At 37.4% G+C, this 21,262-nt stretch overlaps 1 protein-coding gene across 17 annotated transcripts in view; it reads right to left on the minus strand.

Annotated features, from left to right (window-relative positions):
- GPHN (gephyrin) overlaps nt 1-21,262 on the minus strand; it is a 243,729-nt gene that overhangs the window by 37,355 nt on the left and 185,112 nt on the right. For all 17 annotated transcript variants that reach the window (XM_034417588.3, XM_034417586.3, XM_034417584.3 and 14 more), the window contains one exon: nt 8,705-8,747. In XM_034417588.3, the coding sequence (XP_034273479.1) occupies nt 8,705-8,747 (43 nt within the window). The remainder of the gene's footprint in view (nt 1-8,704; nt 8,748-21,262) is intronic.

Genomic DNA, 21,262 nt, shown 5'->3' on the forward strand with positions numbered 1-21,262 from the left:
TGCCAACATTTCTTCCTTCTCCCCCTTTCTTGCCCCCTCTGCTTCCATCTTCCTTCTGTCTTCTGGGGGCTGTGGGCATCCAGCCTTTAGTACATTGGTGTAAAAATATCTTGCCTTCCACACTGAGTTAAGACGATATCTTTCTCCTGAATAGTTCACCACTAGTCCAGCTGGAACTTCCCTTTCTCAGTTCTTTCTCAGTTCTTCCACCAGAAAGGCATAATCCCTTCTGGCTCTCAACATTTTGGGGGGGATCTCTTTCAGTATTAAAACCTCCTGCCCCTGCACTTGAAGTTTATTTTTAAAAGTGACTTGTAGGATTTCATTGCGTATTCTCCTTGTTGTAAAATAGACTACAATGTCTTTTGGTAAATGTTTCTGTCTGGCAACCCATGAATTGACATGATAAATTTTGTCAATTTGCCATTCAAGATTTGCTTTTTGATCTCCCATTATCTGTGCAAATGCTTCTGAAAAGATCTCTCTCAAATTCTCTTGCTTATTTTCTTTGAGGCCTCTTATTCTCAAAGCAAATTCCATATCTCTATATTGTATCATTATCACATCAGCCTCTGCTCTTTCCATTTTATCCTGGACCTCCACCATTTTATTTTCCAAGTTCTCATTAGACTGGTTAATTTCTTCCACTTTTTCATCTACTGCTTCAATATGGCCTGCTAAACCTTGAACTGCCATGATAATATCTTCTCTAATTTCTTGATTTCGCTTTTGAATAATCTCTTTAATTTGAACTATCTCCTCAGCAATATCTCGAATTTTATCCTCAAACACTGAAGTAATTTTTTTTTCCGTAACAGAGGCTTGTGTTTTAAGGGCTTCCTGCAACATTTCAAGTGTTAATATTGTTGGTTCCGTTGGAACAGAGAGAGATTGCAATTTGGACGTTTGAGCTGGCGAGCTCCCAGCACTTTTGGGGACTATAGTCTTTATTTGTTTTGAAGCCATTTTTAGTTTCCAATTTGAATTTATTCTGCAGCCAGAACAATAAATCCACCAAATCCAAAAATTCCCAGTCTTTAAATAATATCAATCCTTTTTTTAAAAAGATCACTGCTGTAGTCTTTTTAGCCTTTAATCTTCTTTTTTTTTAAAAGCAGAAATCTTTAATTTTGAACAGGGACTGCCAGCGCTAAACGAAACTTTCCTTTTAAACTTTCGCTTTCACACCCCATTAAAGCTCAATCGCCATCTTGGTTTCACTTTCTCCCCTTAATAAATCAGAAGGAAGTAATACACATTTGGAGTTAAAGTTCAGTACTTGCAAATCTGATCTCTCCTGAGTTTGCTCAGCCTGCTTCCGAATGATGTTTATTCCAAACGTTGTTTGCAGGGGTGGTCGCGGCATCTTCTTCTGCTTAAAGCAGAAACGTCCCAGATCCGGAGCTCTGTCGGGCTTCCAGGGAGCTCTCACCCTTCGAGCCCCAGAATTGTTCCTGGGGCTCCTTGGGGAGCTCTACCTACTCCCATCTGCTCTCTTCCTCCCCTTTTCCCGGGGAGAAAGTTTCCAAGCCGCTAGACAGCTGATTTGCGCTGTTCTAGCCACTTTACGAGATCGCGGGACTGGCGCTCACAAAAGGAGCGTCTTTGGCGCCTGCGGTGCCACTGGAAGTCGCCCGTATCAAACCAATATTTTATAACCTTTGGGGAATGAAAATACTGTTTAGAGTAAGACATTAAAAATATTCTATCTCAAGAACAATTTTGTTCCATCCAATTTATTATTTACATACACAAAGTTCAATTACCCAGTTTACTTGGTTATTTTTGCCTTTAGGTGAGATGGGCGGTATATAAATTTACTAAATAAATAAATTGAATAGTTTTGTTAATTTGAGACTCTTCTTGAAGAACAATATCTCACATTTTTCTACAAATAAAGCCATTTTCTTATTACTTGATATTTCTAAGAATTATGGCCAAAAGAAAGGGGCATTTTTTTTCTCTATACAGTAGTCCTCAATTTACAAATACAATTGAGCCCAAAATTTCTCTTGCTAAGCAGGACAGTTGTTAAGTGAATTTTCCCCCTTTTTACTGTCTTTCTTGCCTTAGTTGTTAAATGAATCATTGCAGTTGTTAAGTTCTTAACACAGCTGTTATGTGAATCTGGCTTCCCCATTGACTTTGCTTGTCAGAAGTTGCAAAAAGTGATCATATAACCCTGGGACACTGCAACTGTCATAAGTATGAGTCAGTTGCCAAGCATCTGAATATTGATTATGTGACCATGGGGGTGGTACAATGGTCATAAGTGTGAAAAACAGTTATAAGTCACTTTTTTCAATGCCATTGTAACTTCAAGCGGTCACTAAATAAACTGCTGTAAGTCGAGGCCTACCTGTATAGGATGTTCCAAAAATCAAACCCCAAGGGGTGAGTGCAATATGCTTGATTAGTTTATATTTTTTTCACAGAAAATGTTACCCTACTTAGGAAAGATCTTAGGCTATGCATCAAACAATTGTAGAACTCATTAGAAACCATGGTTAGCACATCAAACTAAAACACATATTAAAACAATATTCTTTACAAATTGTATTTTTCTAAAGTGTCCATTCTTATTCTACTATTCTGCTGAAAATACTTTCCAACTCTATGAGAAAAAGCTCTGCTTCCTTGGAATTATATATTATTCAGATAAGATTGCTCTAAGATAACTTCCCAAATCTTGCTTACATGAAACATCTTCCATTTATTTAAACTGAATACAGCCTGCTTGGTTTTTGTTTGTTTGTTTGTTTAGATTTTTAAGCTCAAACTCAAAGAAGCAAACATACCTAATAGTCCTTTCTCATTCTATTTTTCACACACCAACAACCCTGTGAGATCAGTTGTGCCTGGCCCAAAGTCACCCAATCTTTCTCAAGGATTCCATGGATGAGAATCCTCAAGGGGAAAACAACTCAAGAAGCTTGGGACATTTTGAAAAGTGAGATTATAAAGGCTCAGTATAGCACAATAGCAATGAAGAAGAAAAATAATAGATCTCAAAAGAAAGCAGCATGGCTGCATAAAGAACTCTCTAACAAATTGAAAGACAAAAAGGACAAGTATAAAAAATGGAAAGAGGGGCAAATAACTAAGGCAGTATAGCAGCAAATAGCCCGAGCCTATAAAGATAAAGTGAGGAAAGCTAAGGCTCACAATGAACAAAGGCTTGCGACTAAAGTAAAAAATAACAAAAAAAAGCTTCTTCCAACATATCAAAAATAGCACCACAAAAAACAGATTAGGAACACAATTTAAAATAGGGAAGAAAATGGCAAGTGAACACCTGTCTACCCTCGATGAGTTCAAATCACCAGGACCAGATGGATTACACCCCAAAGTTCTGAAGGAACTGGCAGACGAGATTTTAGAACCACTGAACTATATCTTTCAAAGATCCTGGAGCACAGGGGAACTTCCAGAGGTTTGGAAAAGAGTTGATGTAGTTCCCATCTTCAAAAAAGGAAAAAAAAATAGATCCAGGAAACTACAGACCTATCAGCCTGACCTCAATACCAGGGAAGATAATCAAACAACCAATCACCAAACACCTAGAAGCAAACCAAGTAATAACCAAAAGCCAATATGGGTTTGTCAAAAACAGATCATGCCAGACTAATCTTATTGCATTCTTTGACAAAGTGACAAAATTAGTGGACCAGAGGAATGCTGTCGATATAATTTACTTGGACTTCAGTAAAGCATTTGATAAAGTAGACCATAATTTACTACTGAATAAAGTAGAAAAATGTGGGTTAGACAGCATCACCACCAGATGGATTCGTATCTGGCTGACCAACCGCACTCAACATGTAGTCCTCAATGGAACTGCATCTACATGGAGGGAAGTATGCAGTGGAGTTCCCCAGGGCTCTGTTTTAGGCCCAGTGCTCTTCAACATCTTCATCAATGACTTGGACAAGGGGATAGATGGGCAACTCATCAAATTTGCAGATGACACCAAGCTGGCAGGAATAGCCAACACTCCAGAAGATAGGCTCAAGATACAGAAGAATCTTGACAGATCCTTGTCAAGTTGATAGTGCCCAACTTGAACATTGGGCGCTATCTAACAAAATGAAATTCAACAGTGAAAAAAGCAAGGTTCTACGTTTAGGGAAGAAAAACAAAATGCACAGGTACCATGTATGTGGTACCTTGCTCAATAGTAGTAACTGTGAGAGGGATCTTGGAGTCCTAGTGGACAACCATTTAGATATGAGCCAGCTGTGTGCAGCAGCTGCCAAAAAAGTCAACACAGTTCTGGGCTGAATAAACAGAGGGATAGAATCAAGATCACGTGAAGTGTTAATACCACTTTATAATGCCTTGGTAAGGTCACATTTGGAATATTGCATTCAGTTTTGGTTGCCACGATGTAAAAAAGATGTTGAGACTCTAGAAAGAGTGGAGAGAAGAGCAACAAAGATGATTAGGGGACTGGAGGCTAAAACATATGAAGAACGGTTGCAGGAACTGGGTATGTCTAGTTTAATGAAGAGAAGGACTAGGGGAGACATGATAGCAGTGTTCCAATATCTCAGGGGTTGCCACAAAGAAGAGGGAGTCAAACTATTCTTCAAAGCACCTGAGGGTAGAACAAGAAGCAATGGGTGGAAACTAATCAAGGAGAGAAGCAATTTAGAATTAAGGAGGAATTTCCTGACAGTTAGAACAATTAATAAGTGGAACTTCCCTGCAGAAGTTGTGAATGCTCCAACACTGGAATTTTTTAAGAAGATGTTGGATAACCATTTGTCTGAAGTGGTGTAGGGTTTCCTGCCTGGGCAGGGGGTTGGACTAGAAGACCTCCAAGGTCCCTTCCAACTCTGCTATTCTATTCTATTCTATTAAATCTAAAACAGGAATAAAACTCATAGTCTGCTGATTTCTAGTTTGGTGCCTTAATTGCTAGACCAAACTGCTAATGTGATTTGAGTTTCAGTAGCTTTATCTAAGGTATCTATTTTCTTTCACTTTAGGGCACTCTGGAAGGACCTTCTCCTGTGTTTATTTATCATATAAATAAAAGCAATTAAAATCTGACAGAGTGGCACTTAGGAGACATGCTTACTCCGTTGCTTACTCTGCTGCTGTGCCTGCCCTATGGAGTTGCTTTCCCTCCCACATTCCAGGTACTCTGACCCTGCCTGCCTTTTGGAAAAGGCTCCAAGGACCTAGTTTTGTAGACTGTACTATATGATCTGGAGTTGGTTGGTGAGAAAATTGGGTTGCAGTTGGCAATCTTTGTTAAAAATATAGTTTCATGTAATTCTTAGCAAATGTTGATAACTGACCATTAGTTATCTCTGATAGTTTCAGATGAAACAATATTTTAATAAAGAAGTTTTGACAGTGGGCTTTCTATGTAGGCTGATTATTAGGTAATTATTTTCTTTAGTAGGAACCAGAGCCAGGAGGCTGTTTATTTACTGTAAAACAATGTTATCACACAGCTTTTTTTTAGCAATATGTAAAATTATTGAGAGTTTCTAAATATTCTTCTCAGAGGTATTTATAACACCCAGAGGCTTATGTTATGGGTCCCTTGAATAAAATTACTTAATCTTTTAAGAGCATAATTGATCCTTGGTATTAAAATACCAAGAGCCTTGGTAGTACAGTGGTCTAAGGCACCCTGTTATTAAGCTGGTTATTAAGACCAGCTGCCTGCAATTACTGCAGGTTCGAATCTCGCCAAGGCTCAAGGTTGACTCAGCCTTCCATCCTTTCTAAGGTAGGTAAATTGAGGACCCAGTTGTGGGGGCAATAAGCTGACTTTGTATAAATATACAAAAGGATGAAGGCTGTTGCTGAGCACATTGTAAGCCGCCCTGAGTCTCCGGAGAAGGGCGGCATATAAATCAAATTTTTAAAAAAATCAATAAACGTATAAAACATTCATTATTAAAAACTATAAAAAACACTAACGGAGGAGAGGATGATGTAAGCTACAATAATCGGGTCATCACAAGATCTCCCCAGTCTTCTGAGGCCTGAAGGCATAGCCAGTTTTTGAGGAGCCTGCAGAATGGCAAGGGGAGGGGGGTGGAGTTAACCTGAGGGGAGTTTTCTTAAGGCAGATGCTACAGCAGAGAAGTGATGCTCCCTGACAGATGGGAGCCACAGCATGCCTTCTCTGCCAGATCTGATGGGATGGACAGATGTAATCGGGACGAGGCAGTATATAGCAATAGCACTTAGACTTATATACCACTTCATAGTGCTTTTACAGCCATCTCTAAGAAGAGTCAGTATATTGCCTCCAATAATCTGGGTCCTCATTTTACCCACCTTGGAAGGATGGAAGGCTGAGTCAACCTTAAGCCTGGTGTGATTTGATCTGCCAAATTGCAGGCATCTTGCAATCAGCAGAAGTAGTCTACAGTACTGGTTCTAACCACTGCACCACCATGGCTCTTATAAAACATTGTTACATATAACTCATATACTAAGAATAACACATTTTGATAAGAGTTCTTGAAAGTTTAAAAAACACAGGAAGATAATTTAGGATTTAACATTATTGACCTTCACCTCCATGTTTAGCAACATAAAATTGTATTTATAAGTTCTGGTAGGCCACCATGAAGATAACCCATACTGAATTATACTATAGTAAAATTGTACTACATGGATTGTAATCTTTTGAGTTCACATGGATTTTAATCAATATGTAAGCTGGGTATATATTACATTTTTTTTCATAGTAATGCAGCCTTTTTGGTTTACATTTTTGAAGAAATTGACAGAATTATTCAATTTACCCAGAATCTATTGGAGTTGAGCAACTAATACATTCATTATAGAATAATTGATAATTATACTGATGTATGCTATTTGTTGGATAGTGTTGGACTTCAGGGTTTAGTGACTGTGGCAATGGACAAATCAGAAACTTGTTTGGACAAGAAACCAATCAGACTCAGTAGCTCAGACTAACCAACTTGAACCCAGGACAAAACAAAACAAAACAAAACAATAAGGACTCTGAAAATGACCAACTAGAAACTGGAATGAACAAAGGACCAATCTGAAACCAAGACCACCAAAATGACCAATCAAGATTAGGCACAAAAAATAATCAGAGACCAGCACTCATCAACCTGCATCAATTGCAAATCAGTGCAGCTAAAGCCAGGATGCTTGGCTATAAAGACAGGGTATAAAATTAATCAGTCAGTGCCTGCTCATTTGCTATGGCCTGTATACCAAAAGATCTTGCCTTTGAAGATATCAGTCACAGTTGCTGATGAAAAATCAAGAAATTTATTTCTTAGACTACTATCACTAAACTTTGAAGCACAATACTGCTCAATAATAACTAACTTTTATATAAATCCTGTTTAGTTTTTTGCAATATTTCTTAAGACGTTAGCTATTTCTATAGCTAATATTAATGTAACATAAGCGATTGATTCAATTCTTGTGAGACAATGATTGCTGGGTTTGTTATATTAAAACACTGAAAATTAAAATATATTTTCATTAAATGCATGATATCCAAATTTGGGAAATAGCTCTGTCTAAAAAAAAAGACATAAGAAAGAAGTTTGAAAAACTTATATGGTGAAATTATTCAGATTTGGTCACCTTTTATTATCTATATTAATAGTATTTCATAAATATTTTGAAATTTCTATATACTTTATTGAAATTATCTTTCATTGATTATTTGTGACTACTTTCTTGTATTTGTATTAACATAAAAGAGATCTCATTGTGTTGGTGTATCTGGTCATTACATTTCACTCTGTCAGCTAGGTATATAAACTTATTGCTCAGACAATAAGAATTTTATCTTAGGAATTCTATTTCTAAATATTTAACTTTCTCTTTTTTTACAGTCAGTCACTATATCTTTTATTATAGAGATTCAGTGGTCGAAGCTTCAACTGATTTTTATTAAATCAGTTTGTAATAAATGATATTTATTACAAACTGATTTAATAAAAAATAACTAAAATAACAAATTATAAAGCAACATAGTGAAAACAGAAGCATTAACTAATAAGAATCAATAAAAGCATTGCTAGTCACAAAGCTAAAAGGATAATTAGTTTTATATAAATGATTTAATTCAACAATCCAGATTACACAACTGTTTCATGGGTGCATTCTGATGTTTTCATACACATATATAACTTTGTCATAGTTTATCATTAGTTACAGTTTATCATTATTGACAACCTGTTTTAATGACTGCATTAAATGCAATAATAAAGCATAAATGCAATAATAAAGCATATACATAAAATTAATATGCAGCTTACTGAAAATAAATGTCAGTTTCTGGTTTGCTTGAGAGGTCAGGAATGTGTGTATCCAAGTTTTCTGCATATAACATAAAACTGTATTTCCAGAAATTTCTGCTACATATCCTGATGGGCGGAGATGTTTTTACAAATTATTTATTTTCCATTTTAGTATATATTTTATTCATAGGTTTACAAATGTCATAGAACATCTGTCTATGACCACTGGATACAATATTTTGCATATCTTTCAGTTTGTCTACTAAGATCTCCTCACATATACCCATGTGTACTCTGCAGACACAAAAGCCTAGACAAAATAGCTTTAAAAGAAGTTCAGTTGCATCACTTTCTATGGTGTCACCAAAATCATTCCAGCAAAACTATACCTTATCATGAAGGTATTATATTCCAGAAGAATACAAAGATGCAACACTTACTTGCTCGGAGGATGTTCTCCTTACTGCTGCACCTGGATTGGACCTGTAGAGAGAAGGACAGAACTGATAAAGCAGAACAAACATTATAAAGTGACTACAGGAATATAGTGGGCAAGCTCCTGGGACCTGGAGACAGAGGCTATATTCATTTTTAAAAATCTTCTTACACAACTTATATTTAACAAACTGTTGCTTAACAGTTTGAATTAAATATAAACAAGAGAAATTAAACCAATGTATAGAATACAAATTTTGTTTAAAGCTGAACCGTAATAATTTAAATATATATATTCAATTTCAATTATGCTTTATCTTTATTACAAATATATTAATGAGAAAAATATAATAAAATCTATATTTTACTTCAAATACGAAATACAGAAATAAAATACTGTTGGAGATACTTGAAGCTGATTGTAATAGAGCAATTAAAACAGGACAAGATAAAATAAACACCGTACTTAACATTTCTAGCTGTTTCAAACTTTGATCAATTATTTCCTAAGTACAAATTTCTTCAAAACTTTGATGTTATTGTTTGTCTTAAACATGATATCTGATTAGACTATACAGGCGGGTCTTGGTTAATGACCACTTGTTCAGCGACTGTTTGAACTTATGACAGTAGTGAACGAGTGGTTCTTACAAATGGTCCAATACCCCTGCAATCCTGATAGGTTCCAAATGGAGCTTGGGCCATTTCCTAAGACTCTGGCTCACGACTCGACGGAAGACCTGGTGGCCGCCTGGGATAGAGTGGCCGCTGGTGCTTTAGATCGGGTCGTGCCTTTGCGGCCTCTGACCCAGCGCCGAATCGGCCCAGCTCCTTGGTTCTCCGAGGAGCTGAGGGAGATGAAGCGCCGGAAAAGACGCCTAGAGAGTAGTTGGAGGGCTAGTCGTTCTGGATCTGACCGAGCACTAGTGAGGTCTTATATCAAGACCTACTTAGTGGCGATAAAAGTGGCAAAGTGTAATTACTTCTCCGCTCTTATCGTGTCGGCAGATAATCGCCCAGCCGCCTTGTTTAGGGTGACCTGCTCCCTTCTCCATCTGGGAGCGCGGGAAGACCCCTTGCAAGGGCATGCTGAGGATTTTGCGTGTTATCTGCATGATAAAATCACTCAGATTCGGGACGGCTTGGACTCTGACTGGGTGGGTTCAGGCGATGTGTCTGAGGCGGGTCTTGAGAATGTCATCTGGGAGGAGTTCGATCCTGTGACTCCCAAGGACGTGGACAGGATGCTGGGGAGATTGAATGCAACCACATGTTTATTGGACCCGTGTCCCTCCTGGCTGGTGCTGGCTACCTGGGAGGTTACACGAGGCTGGCTCCAGAGGATCATTAACGCTTCTTTGAGTGAGGGTGTCTTACCTCCCGCCTTGAAAGAGGCGGTGGTGAGGCCCCTCCTCAAGAAGCCCTCTCTGGATCCGGCTGTTTTGGCAAACTACCGTCCTGTCTCCAATCTTCGCTTTGTGGCGAAGGTTGTCAAGAGTGAGGTTGCGCGACAGCTCCCACAGTACCTGGATGAAGCTGTCTATCTGGATCTGTTCCAGTCTGGCTTCAGACCTGGGTACAGCACGGAAACGGCATAGGTTGGTTGATGATCTCTGGAGGGCTCGAGACAGGGGATGTTCCTCTGTCCTGGTCCTATTAGATCTCTCAGCGGCTTTTGATACCATCGACCATGGTATCATGCTGCACCGGCTGGAGGGGTTGGGAGTGGGAGGCACCGTTCTACGGTGGTTCTCCTCTTATCTCTCCAACCGGTCGCAGTCCGTGTTGGCGGGGGGGCAGAGGTCGACCTCGAGGCACCTTGTTTGTGGGGTGCCGCAAGGGTCGGTCCTCTCGCCTCTCCTGTTCAACATTTATGTGAAGCCGCTGGGCGAGATCATCCGATTTGGGGTGCGATGCCATCTGTACGCTGATGATACTCAGCTGTACATTTCCACCCCAATGATGCCCTTGAAGTGATGTCCCGGTGTCTGGAGGCCGTGCGGGTCTGGATGGGGAGGAACAGGCTTCGACTCAACCCTTCCGCCCTTCAGCCCTCGTCACCTCTCGCCTGGACTACTGCTATGCTCTCTACATGGGGCTCCCCTTGAGGAGCACTCGGAAGCTCCAGCTGGTCCAGAATGCGGCCGCGCGGGTAATTATGGGGGCGACATGGCGCTCCCATGTGACACCTTGCCTGCGCGAGCTGCACTGGCTTCCGGTGGTCTTCCGGGTGCGCTTCAAGGTATTGGTTCTCACCTTTAAAGCACTCCATGGCTTAGGGCCTGGTTATTTGCGAGACCACCTTCTGCCACCGATAACCTCCCACCGGCCAACTCGGTCCCACACAGAGGGCCTCCTTAGGGTGCCGTCGGTCAAGCAATGCCGACTGATGACCCCCAGGGGGAGAGCCTTCTCTGTGGGGGCACCTACCCTCTGGAACGAGCTACCCCCAGGAATACGACTAATCCCGGACCTCCGGACCTTCCGTCGAGCTTTGAAGACCTTCCTATTTCAGCAAGCTGGGCTGGCTTAAAATTTTAATGGGTTATTTTAAGGGTAATGGGTTTTAATATTTTGGGAAGCCAATTCGATTTAATTCTGCTTTTAAATTATTTTAAATTTTGTATTGTATGTATTTTAATTTTGGCTGTGCACTGCCTTGAGTCCTTCAGGAGAAGGGCGGTATACAAATTTAAATAATAAAATAAATAAATAAATCACGTGGGCACTTGGCAATTAGTCCAGATTTTTTTTACTATCGTGGTATCCCAGAATCACGATTATGATTTGTGACCTTCACCGCTGGCTTCCTACAAGCAAAGTCATTGAAGAAGCCAATAGGAAGTCAGAAGTCATGGTCACATGAGGTATTTACTTAACAACCCACAGTAATTCATTCAATGATGTAACTGGGGCCTGCCGGAACTACCATTCCTAAGCAACATAGTCACATGACATCATGCTTTATGACTGCCTCACTTAGCAATGGAAATTCTGTTACTAATTATTGCCCTTAAGTGAGAACTATTGTATTATTATTTATCAGAGGGCCTATTGTAGGGAAATCAATCAGAATGTTTTTACAGAGGACTTTTGAGAAACATAACATCTTTTTTGTTTCTTACTTAATATACTGGCTGGGTTGCACTCCTGGAAACAACAGGTATGAATAGTTCTCAGAGGCTCTAGCCTAATGAATAATAAAGGAATATTGGCACTTGATTTATTCTGTTCCCAAGATTCTGCATATTATATTATCTATACCATGTCTACAGTATGCACGAATATTAACCTAACCATATTCTAAACTGGGTATGTTTGGCGTAAAGAAAGCATGTTAGCAAATACAAAGTGCTATAATCGGGAAAAGGGTTTGGATTTACTTGATCAAGGTGCAGAGGTTTTGCAGAGGGGGATCCAAACTTGAAATCAGGAGCAATTTTCTGACTGTGAGAGCTCTTTTAACAGTGAAGAACCTGATTCTTAAGTTGTGGGTACTCTAGCACTGGACTTGATGAAACAAAGATTGGGCAGTAATTTGTCTAGGGCAGGGGAGTAAAACTCAAAGCCCATGCCCAGATCTGTCTCACAAGGTGCTTAGATCTGGCCCGTGGGGCTGCCCTGGAAACAGTAAAGGCCTCTGCCAATGAAAACGGAGCTCAGGAGCTCTTGCGAGAGGACTGTAGGAAGCTGTCGCAGCAGAAAATGGATCTTGGGAGGCAATTTTCGCTGGTAGAGCACTCGGGCCACCACAGGCGCCCCTGACATGAGTGACGTTGAGCTGGCTATGCCCACCCCAGCCCCCGAGATCAAACACAACCCTGATGCGGCTCACAATGAAATCACCTCTAGTCTAGGGTGATATGAGGATTCTTGCTCTGGATAGAGGACCAATGTGCCTTCTAACTTTATGATTCTATGAATCTCTTAAGTTTCTTGACAATAAATAATAATGGTACTCAGTAGGATTGTTTCTTACTAGATTGTATTTTGTTGAAGGGAGCTAGACAATATCACATTTTTCAAAGATCTCTGAATGAGGGAGTAAAACTTTTGCATGTGCTATTAATTTCACAGCCTACATTTCCAAATATTTGTTTCTTCTAAAAATAAAAGAAGCAACTTATACTATGAAGTCCAGATTCTAGTTTTACTTCTCAATGAAGAACATTTAACATAAAAAGTAATGAGGGAGCAAACAATTATTGAGATTAAAATAAGGAGACCCTGTGTAGTTCTGCAGCTACTTCTGAGTACAAAATTGTACCTTATATAATGTCTGTGGAGATCCTCAGTCATTCAAGACATAGTTGTCTCAAAGATACTTTTTCAAAAGGCAACTGGACTTTTTTTCTTGAGAAAGAAGAACAAAATGTTTTGCTTCTCATTCAAGAAGCTTCATCAGTTGTGATAATGGGGGGAGGGGGAAGGGAGTGATAGAAGGATAGGGTTAGGAGCCAAGGTGGCACAGTGCTTAGAGTTCTGCTGATCACTGGCTGCCAGCAGTTTGGCAGTTCAAATCTCACCAGCTCAAGGTTGACTTAGCCTTCCATCCTTCCAAGGTGGGTAAAATGAGGACCCAGGTTGTTGGGGGCAATATGCTGACTCTGTAAACCGCTTAGAGAGGGCTGTAAAAGCAGTATGAAGCGGTATATAAGTCTAAGTGCTATTGCTATGATTGGGGGACGGACGGACAATAGAAGGATTATATTTCTTTGTAGTCATCTGGACGTTAGCACTATCTCTGAGAGCTCTTGGACCTACTACAAGGTTTATCTTTGCCCACAGGGTCACCTGAATCAGAGTGCAATTAGTTGTGAAATCTTCTTGAAACTGCTGCAATCTCCAGTCTACAACACAGCCCTTGCAGCAGTTTCAAGAAAGTTCCACAACCAATTGCACTCTGATTCAGGTGAACCTGAGGGCAAAGCTAAACCCCCAAATGGCCTCAAGAACTCTCAGGGAGAGTGCTAATGACCAGATGACTGCAAAGAAATACAATCCTTCCATTCTCCCACCACCAGCATCTGGTCAGAACCTACACCTACCATTCCATCCCCCCACCATACAATCTCAACTGTCATACTTATGATTCCATTCCCCTCCCCCCCCCCGCTCCACCATCACAACCGATGAAGCTTGTGGATGAGAAGCGAAACATTTTGTTCTTCTTCCTCAAAGAAAAAACAGTCTAGTTGCCTTTTGAAAAAGCACCTTTGAGACATTTTATATAATGATGAAACAATTATGGATTTAAAAAAAAACCAAACATCCCTCTTTCTTCTGTTCCACAGCAGCTTGCCCCAAGGAGACATCTACCTCAGTCTGAATTTATGCCATTAACATAAATCTACTTATTACAATTAAATAATTTAAGCCAATGTTCAACCTATGGTGGCTTATGGTTGTCCTTTCCTGGAAAAAAGTTACATTAAAAAAATAAAAAACAACAACCAAAAACAACACAAACTTTCCTACCATAATTACACAGTAATAGTTTCAATTAAAAAAGTGGCTCAAATTGGTTGCTCCCCCCACCCCCAACTTTCCCAGGATGATTAAAATTAAAGTAATAATAAAACCTAACAGGTTGGTTTTTGTATCCTAGATCTACTATAAACAAAATTCTTAAATAATACATGTCTGTATGAATGTATTTGTTTGTGTCTGTGAAGCATGAGTGAGAGTGGAGGTGGCTTGTTTGGGATGGATAGTGTCATTTTTTTTTTTTTTAAATGGCTTCTTTGAAGAAGTGAAAATAATAATTGAGCAATATCAAAAGTGTTTACGCCAGAGACCTATCAGGAAAATATAAGGATAAAACATGGAGTAGTCTGGGAAATGATAAATGGAGAAACAAATATGATCATACAACACAGAAAATGAGATGATGTTAATGACAATAATGAAGTGAAAATCAAGGGTTTTTGAACACAATATAAAAACAGAAGGATTCCCACACCCTAGAACAGATGTTTGCAAATGGAAAACAGTCCTTTAGAATAGTAATAGTTAAATTAAGTTGCAGTCTCTAGTCTGCCTGATTATTGGGAATTGCCCAGGTAGGCAGGGGAGGAATCAAGCGGGGAGTTAGCTTTGAGTCACTGAACCAGCTGCAAGACAACCAGGACTGATAAACCCCACCTTGCCCCAAGTTCCAAGGAACTTTATCTATCTGTTGCCAAGGGAAGGCAAGCAGTCTGTAGTAGTCAACTTGTAGTTAACTTGAACTCTTCACATGTTGACCTATTGCTTGTACCTAACATTAAGTTCACCATTAAGCCCATTTATAGTGAAGCAAGTGCAGGGACAAAATAAAAAAATGTATAGTAACAATGCAGCTGAAACTTGTATGATGATTCAGCTACTGTTAAAATGACAAATCTCTCGACTGTTTGGAAGAACCTTATTGAATTATCAGTTTACCAATCATCAAATTATTAGATTAATTTTATGAAATTTTACCTTCTGTCCATAGAAGCAGTGACAAAAACTACAGGGGGTAAAATGAGTTTCATGGATTTTTTTTAGCTGAAACCATATCTAATAAGAAGCTGTTACTAGTTAGCAGTCCCATTTTAATATATTGTACACCATTATCTTCTAACTTAGCATGGGCTTTATGTCAAAATAGCTACACATATATAAGAAACTTCGGGTACAAGAAAAATAAGTGTCTGCCTCCCACGTATTTCCAAATGTAATACATAAATGAACTTTTTCCATTCTTTTTCTATCCTCATTAACATCCTAGGCATCTTACTGCAAAGCAACTGACAAAACTTTGTTTTGAAAAGTATAGATTAAAGCACAAGAGGTAGAATACAAGAAAAGAAAGTCTTTTATTTCCTATGCTTTTCTGAATATCCAAAACATTATGAATCCTATATTACAAAAATGGTACATGAACAAATATGGCTGCCACTTATGTTATTCTACATATCGAAAGAAAAGTGATTATACAGATAATTGATATGATTATTTTTGTCTACATTGCAATGGTTTCTATTTTGAGACATGGCTGTATATAATAGATCTTTCTTTATATTATAGATCTATCTTTTGTATTATAATTTCAAATATAATTTTTTTCTTTTCTTTGTTCTGAGTTCTGATTAGAAAAAGAAGTGTAGGCAAATTGTAGCTACATTCTGTTATTTAGAGAAATATTTTTTAAAAAAATGATCAACTGTTTTCATGGTTTTGAAGTTACATTTGTCCATTACATTTTGAAAATGCTAAGGAATAACTCTATAAAAATGAATATTAAGTCACAGGTGAAATTAAGAAATTGAAGGAGATGGAAAATAATGCATATATGATACTTATTAACAAAAAGGTCAACTATGATAGAGCTGAACTCTGCAACAATGATAAACGTTAAGGTTTAAAAATCCATTTTCATCTTTCATTTAAAGTCAAAGAGACTCTGAGTGCTATAGTCATGAAATTTTCATGTTAAACATAAAAATTAAAACAAAAAGTTTTACCAAACCAAAACCACAGCATAAGGAAGCTGAGGAAAAATGCTGAACATGTGCCTACAATCTTTAGGAAAGTTTCAAGAAATTACTTACCTTTACTATATCATAATAAGATTAGCACAGAGTAAGTACAGTTAGAAGCTAAGAAGTCAAATAAAATACTATATAAAGATGAAGAATTTTTAACTCAGTGTAAAAAGATAATTCTTATAAATAATTTTTAAGTTCATGTATAATACAATATATGGAACACTAATAATAAAACAAACCTTCCCACTGATTGAAAGCAATTTTTCAAGAACAGTAGAAAGATTTAATTTACAGAAAGAGTTACTATTCATCATAAAAAACACATGCAATATGTAGAAGCATCACTAGAACTCCAACTCAGTGGACCAATACATACATACTGTATATACATATATAGCATATTAGCCAAGACAGAGGAAAATGTCATGGATTAAGTAAGCTGTAATGAAGGAAGCAATATAAACAAAGCACAGAAGCAATTATGATGTGAGAGTTATTTTCTTCTAACTAACATCAAAACATTAGATTTACTTTATAAACAGAAGATCCATCTATATAGATCTCTTTCCACATTTGCATTAACCCAGAACATTTACTGCTTCTATCATCAAATGACTGGTAGCCAGCTCATTTTGCCTGGGCTGAGAAATTATGAAGGATCAGCTGTCATTAGTACGGGATGGAATACCACTAGGAAATTCTAGCATTAAAGAATAGATTCAGAGGCCCAAAACTATCCTGGAAGAAGAAAATGGAAAACTATTTTTATGACTATTTTAAGGACTGTGGTAAAGAATATTTTATCACAAATTTTTATTTTTTTCATGAATACTGAACTTAAAAATATAAAATATCTCCTAAAATTATAGTATTTTTTTTCTTCATCTTAAAATTGTTAATTTAAATATAAAAGTTGCCTTTTGCAATGGCCACATTCATGCTTCAACATATTAATATTTGGGACTACAGTGGACAGCTATTACAGGAAATGTTCCTGGAGAACTACCAGCTGAAATAACAGTCCTGAATTCATTCAGCAATGATTCTTGCAAAGCACTGAATGTATTGAAGAAACATTTGTCTAGATCTATTGTCTATGTATATCATGTTGGCAAATTTTGCAAAAAAAAATTAAAATAAAGTGCTGCCAGTTAATTGGAAAATTGATACAAATCAGTCTGTGACATTGCTTTGGTAATGCCCAAAGAGCATTAAGTATAAATTTCAATAATGCATCAGAAGTATAACATATATCACATTGTTTACATATATATGTTTATATTACTATAAATATATCTGGTGTAGAGAAACTCATGAGAAACATGTTACAGTTGCTATTGAACGAGGTGATCTGTAATTTCTGCAAAAAAAAAAAAAAAATGTAAGAACCATTGTTTCTTTTTTGTGAAATCCTACCCAAATAAAACATGTACTGAAATTATTGGATTGTCTTCCAAAGTTAGAAAATAAAAATGTTTCAGTGCTGAAACGGTCTCATATGGATGATAAACCAATTTTATTCCCATCATCCACTGGACTAATGACAGCACTGCAGTCACTGGCTGCTTTCTATAGAGAATTCTTGCTGATTAATTATAACAAGACAAAGAATATGATTTTAGAAATAAAGTCTAAGAAGACAAACTGGGTCATTAAAGAGCATACGATCAAACAAGTGGCATCTTTTAAGCATTTGTAGATGATTTATTAAGCTTCATGTAGGTGGCCTGAAACTGACGGTTACACAAAATGCTCAGGCAAGTGCTGAGTCTGCTGTCCTATGAGGCACATACAATGTTACCATACTGAGTTTATTCTAAGTTTCTGAGAAAGGTAGTCTCAGTGGTCCTTCATATGAAGCAGTGGTTACTTCCAATCAAAATTGTAATCAAGCATACAATATAACTAATTTCTGTTGATAAATAGATAGAAAACATATGCTTCAGATTTAATCTATACTTAAAACACTTTCTATTTAGTTAATATTTAATTTTGATTAGGTTAGACTAACACTATGCCATCACTGCTTTAGGCACTACTGCCTTTTTGTTATGTAGTATTTGCTGAGAAAAAAGTTGATTACTTGATTTTAATGACTGTTTTATGTGTGTTTTCTTGTGCGTATATCTATCTATCTATCTATCTATCTATCTATCTATCTATCTATCTATCTATCTATCTATCTATCTATCTATCTATCTAGAGTCGTGGTGGTGCAGTGGTTAGAATGCAGTACTGTAGACTACTTCTGCTAATCATAGGCTGCCAGGAATTTGGCAGTTCAGGTCTCATCGGCTCAAGGAAGGATGGAAGGAGTCAGCCTTCCATCCTTCCGAGGTCAGTAAAATGAGGACCCAGATTGTTGGGGGCAATATGCTGACTCTGTAAATTGCTTAGAGAGAGCTTTAAAGCACTGTGAAGCGGTATATAAGGCTAAGTGCCATTGCTGTTGCTAAGTGCTATGTCTGAGATTTTTTGCCTTATAAATCTGCTTATAATACGTTAAGTAAATAAATTATAAACTCACAAGGACATAAATCAGTAGTGACTCTTATTTTGAGATGCAGACATTTTTCACATGTCCATATGTAGAATATGATATAGACATATTAGTGTTTAAGCCACAGTGTAACTTAATATATATAAACTGTTGATGGAAACAACTTTCTTCCACATAGAAATTTCAAACATAGATTCATTCAAATAAGTGTAAGAAGTTTCAAGAACTTCCTGCTTTGAATCTGAAAGGGCTTAACAGGCCAAGCACAGACTCGTGGGCCACCCCTCAAATGTAAACACCGTATCAGTCATCAACTTACAATTTACCCTTTGGAGAGAAAATTACTTTTTAAAGTGTCAGCTGATTCATACGTATATGTTCTTTAGTAAGTTGAAATGTAACAAGGATTTTAGAAAGTGAGAAAGATTCACAGAAAGGAATATGCAATAATTGACAGGAAAAAAATGATCAAAGACAAATAGTTGATTAAAAAATGAAACTAATGTAAATTGCATAGTTATTTTTCTTTTTAACAATTTGTGGCATCTCCTTCCTCAAGAGAAAAAAGGCATCACCTTCTTCATTTTATCGCACTGTGTTACTTTATCCTTCTGAAGAAAACTAGCAGACACATGATTTAATAGCAACAGAAATGTCAAATAAGGAAGTTCAACTTTCACCTTGTATTAGTCATGTTTGTAGATGAAATATTTGAATTCTGTTCAAGCAGCTGAAGAAAAGTTTTGATAACTTGTATTCTCCTTGTTACCTTGTAACAGAGGTCTGCTAAAAAGTAATATAGGATGTTACAGAAAAATTTATTCTCTTTTGGATTTAATCTAGGGTGCATTCAAACTATCTACTAGAGAAGAAAATTTTTAATTGATATTATGAAAAATTAATTGATGAATAACCTGAAAAATGGGCTTGTATGGAAAACAATTCTGCCCATTTACCAACCCCACTCCAACTCTCATATATTTCTTGAGAAACAGTTTTCAGATTGAAGCTTTAGTTGGTATTAATATTTCCAAATTATATCAAAATTTAACTGGCATCAATGATTAGTGAATGATTCATCTTCAATATAAATAGACATAAAATTAATGCTTGATTTCAAAAATAATAACTTTTGACATATGGACAGAAGTGAGACCAAATCGACCATAAAGCATAATTAAGATATGTCTTGGACTAGATGAACTGGCTAACATATATGCTAAATTTTTGAAATAATCTATTATGAGAAGGGATGTAATCAGTGGTGGGTTTCAAAATTTTTTATTACCAGTTCTGTGGGTATGGCTTGGTGGCCGTGGCTTGGTGGCTGTGGCAGGGGAAGGTTACTGCAAAATCCCCATTTCCTCCTGATCAGCAGGGACTTGGGAGGCAGAGAATAGATGGGGGCGGGGCCAGTCACAATTTTTACTACCGATTCTCCGATCTACTCAAAATTTCCGCTACAGGTTCTCCAGAACTGGTCAGAACCTGCTGAAACCCACCTCTGGATGTAATATGCTAAACTTGTCTGAAATATATACCTAAAAGAATTTGTAATATAGAAAATAAATGTCAGTACAGTATTCCATAAACAGTACTAAAATAAAGTTAAGGAGAAACAACATACAATTTGTTTGCTTCTGATCAAGCAAACCTTGGTTAAAGGTCAAAGCATGGAAAGACAGAGTAAAAAGTGCTTCTGTCTTTAAAAAATATTTTTAATTCTTAAAAACAGTCTGCAAATAGTCAAATGTGTTTTGATAAAAAATCTGTAAGATTCATTTAGGTCCTTGCTGAAATTTTAATCAGTAAGAAATTTCAATGTGTTCAAATAGGTATATAGAATCAGAAAGAGAAGAGTCATACAACACACATCAGAAACATTTATATGATGGTCTTATGTTCTGGAGAAAAAAAGGCCAGTAGCATTAAAAAAAATAAACTAATATAGAGAAGGCTTTTGCCTGTGATAGAAGAGAGGCAAGATCATTTAAAAGGTGTTCTGTTTAGAGTAGCTCTACGAGATTGTATATAAATTTGTCAAAGAGACAATGATTACTAACAAAGACTTATTTTACATAAAATAAATGATAGCCAAGAAAGAAATACCCTAATTCCACATGACAACGTTAATTGATGAGTTGTAAGTTAAGAATAATTTTCACACTACATTGCCTGTTGCAAAGATACTTTTTCAAAAAGCAATGGGACTTTCTTTGTTTTTCCTTGAAGACATTTCACTTCTCATCCAAGAGAAGTTTCTTCAGTGCTGACTGAATGCTGGGAATGGAAGATTTCAACAACCAGTCATCTGGTTGTTAGCACTTTGAATGTGGGTCATTAGCTCTCTGCGAGTCATTGAAGCTCCTTGGGAAGTTATCTGTGCCCGCAGGGTCACCTGAATAGTGCAAATGGGTGTGGAACCTTCTTGGAACTGCTGAAAGGACTGTGTTGCAAACAGGAAATAGATGGTATCATATCCCTCCCCCTCTGTTGAGAAAGGGCTGTTCAGTCATAATGTAGATGGCTCTTTGACCTCTCCTTCAAAC

Source organism: Pantherophis guttatus, chromosome 1, assembly GCF_059756535.1.
Source record: "Pantherophis guttatus breed Tessera chromosome 1, ASM5975653v1, whole genome shotgun sequence".
NCBI lineage: Eukaryota > Metazoa > Chordata > Lepidosauria > Squamata > Colubridae > Pantherophis > Pantherophis guttatus.